At 73.8% G+C, this 481-nt stretch overlaps 1 protein-coding gene across 1 annotated transcript in view; it reads right to left on the minus strand.

Moving 5' to 3' along the window:
• Positions 1–452, minus strand: part of LOC121346071 (RAS protein activator like-3-like) — a gene marked incomplete at both ends in the record, with an annotated part of 7,697 nt that extends 7,245 nt beyond the window's left edge. Inside the window, 2 exons of the mRNA XM_041423536.1 lie at positions 12–142; positions 206–452. Coding sequence (XP_041279470.1) covers positions 12–142; positions 206–452 — 378 coding nt within the window. The remainder of the gene's footprint in view (positions 1–11; positions 143–205) is intronic.
• Between the last annotated feature and the right edge of the window lie 29 nt (positions 453–481).

A 481-nucleotide genomic window follows, 5' to 3' on the forward strand; every position in this document is an offset into this window, starting at 1 on the left:
AAGCCCCCCACGCCCCCCTCACCTGTCCCCTCCTGCTCCGCCCTGGCTCCGCTGTCGCCGTGTCCCCTCCTCCTGCCCACGGAGCGCAGCAGGTACCGCTGCAGGGGTGGCTTTGTCCCCTCGTGTCCCCTCGCGTCCCCCGCTGTCCCCTGCTGTCCCCTGGGGTCCCCCGCTGTCCCCTGCTGTCCCCTGCTGTCCCCCGCACCCTTGGGTGCCTTGGAGGGGGCGGAGAACGCCCTCTGGAACAGCGAGCGCCGCGCGCTGGCCTTGGCGACACCTCTGTCGCCACCTCTGTCGCCACCTCTGTCGCCAGCCCTGTCGCCGTCGGTGTCGGGGTGGCTGTAGGAGCGCTTCCAGCCCTGCAGCCGCGCCCAGCGCCGGCTCCCCGGGGACCCCCCGATCTTCTCGGGGTCCCCTCCGGGGGTCGCCGTGCGCCACTTGTAGGTCTTCAATAGGGCGGGGGGCTCGGGGGTGGCCGGGG

This window comes from Onychostruthus taczanowskii, unplaced genomic scaffold, assembly GCF_017590055.1.
Source record: "Onychostruthus taczanowskii isolate IOZ18803 unplaced genomic scaffold, ASM1759005v1 scaffold786, whole genome shotgun sequence".
In the NCBI taxonomy this organism is placed as follows: Eukaryota; Metazoa; Chordata; class Aves; order Passeriformes; family Passeridae; genus Onychostruthus; species Onychostruthus taczanowskii.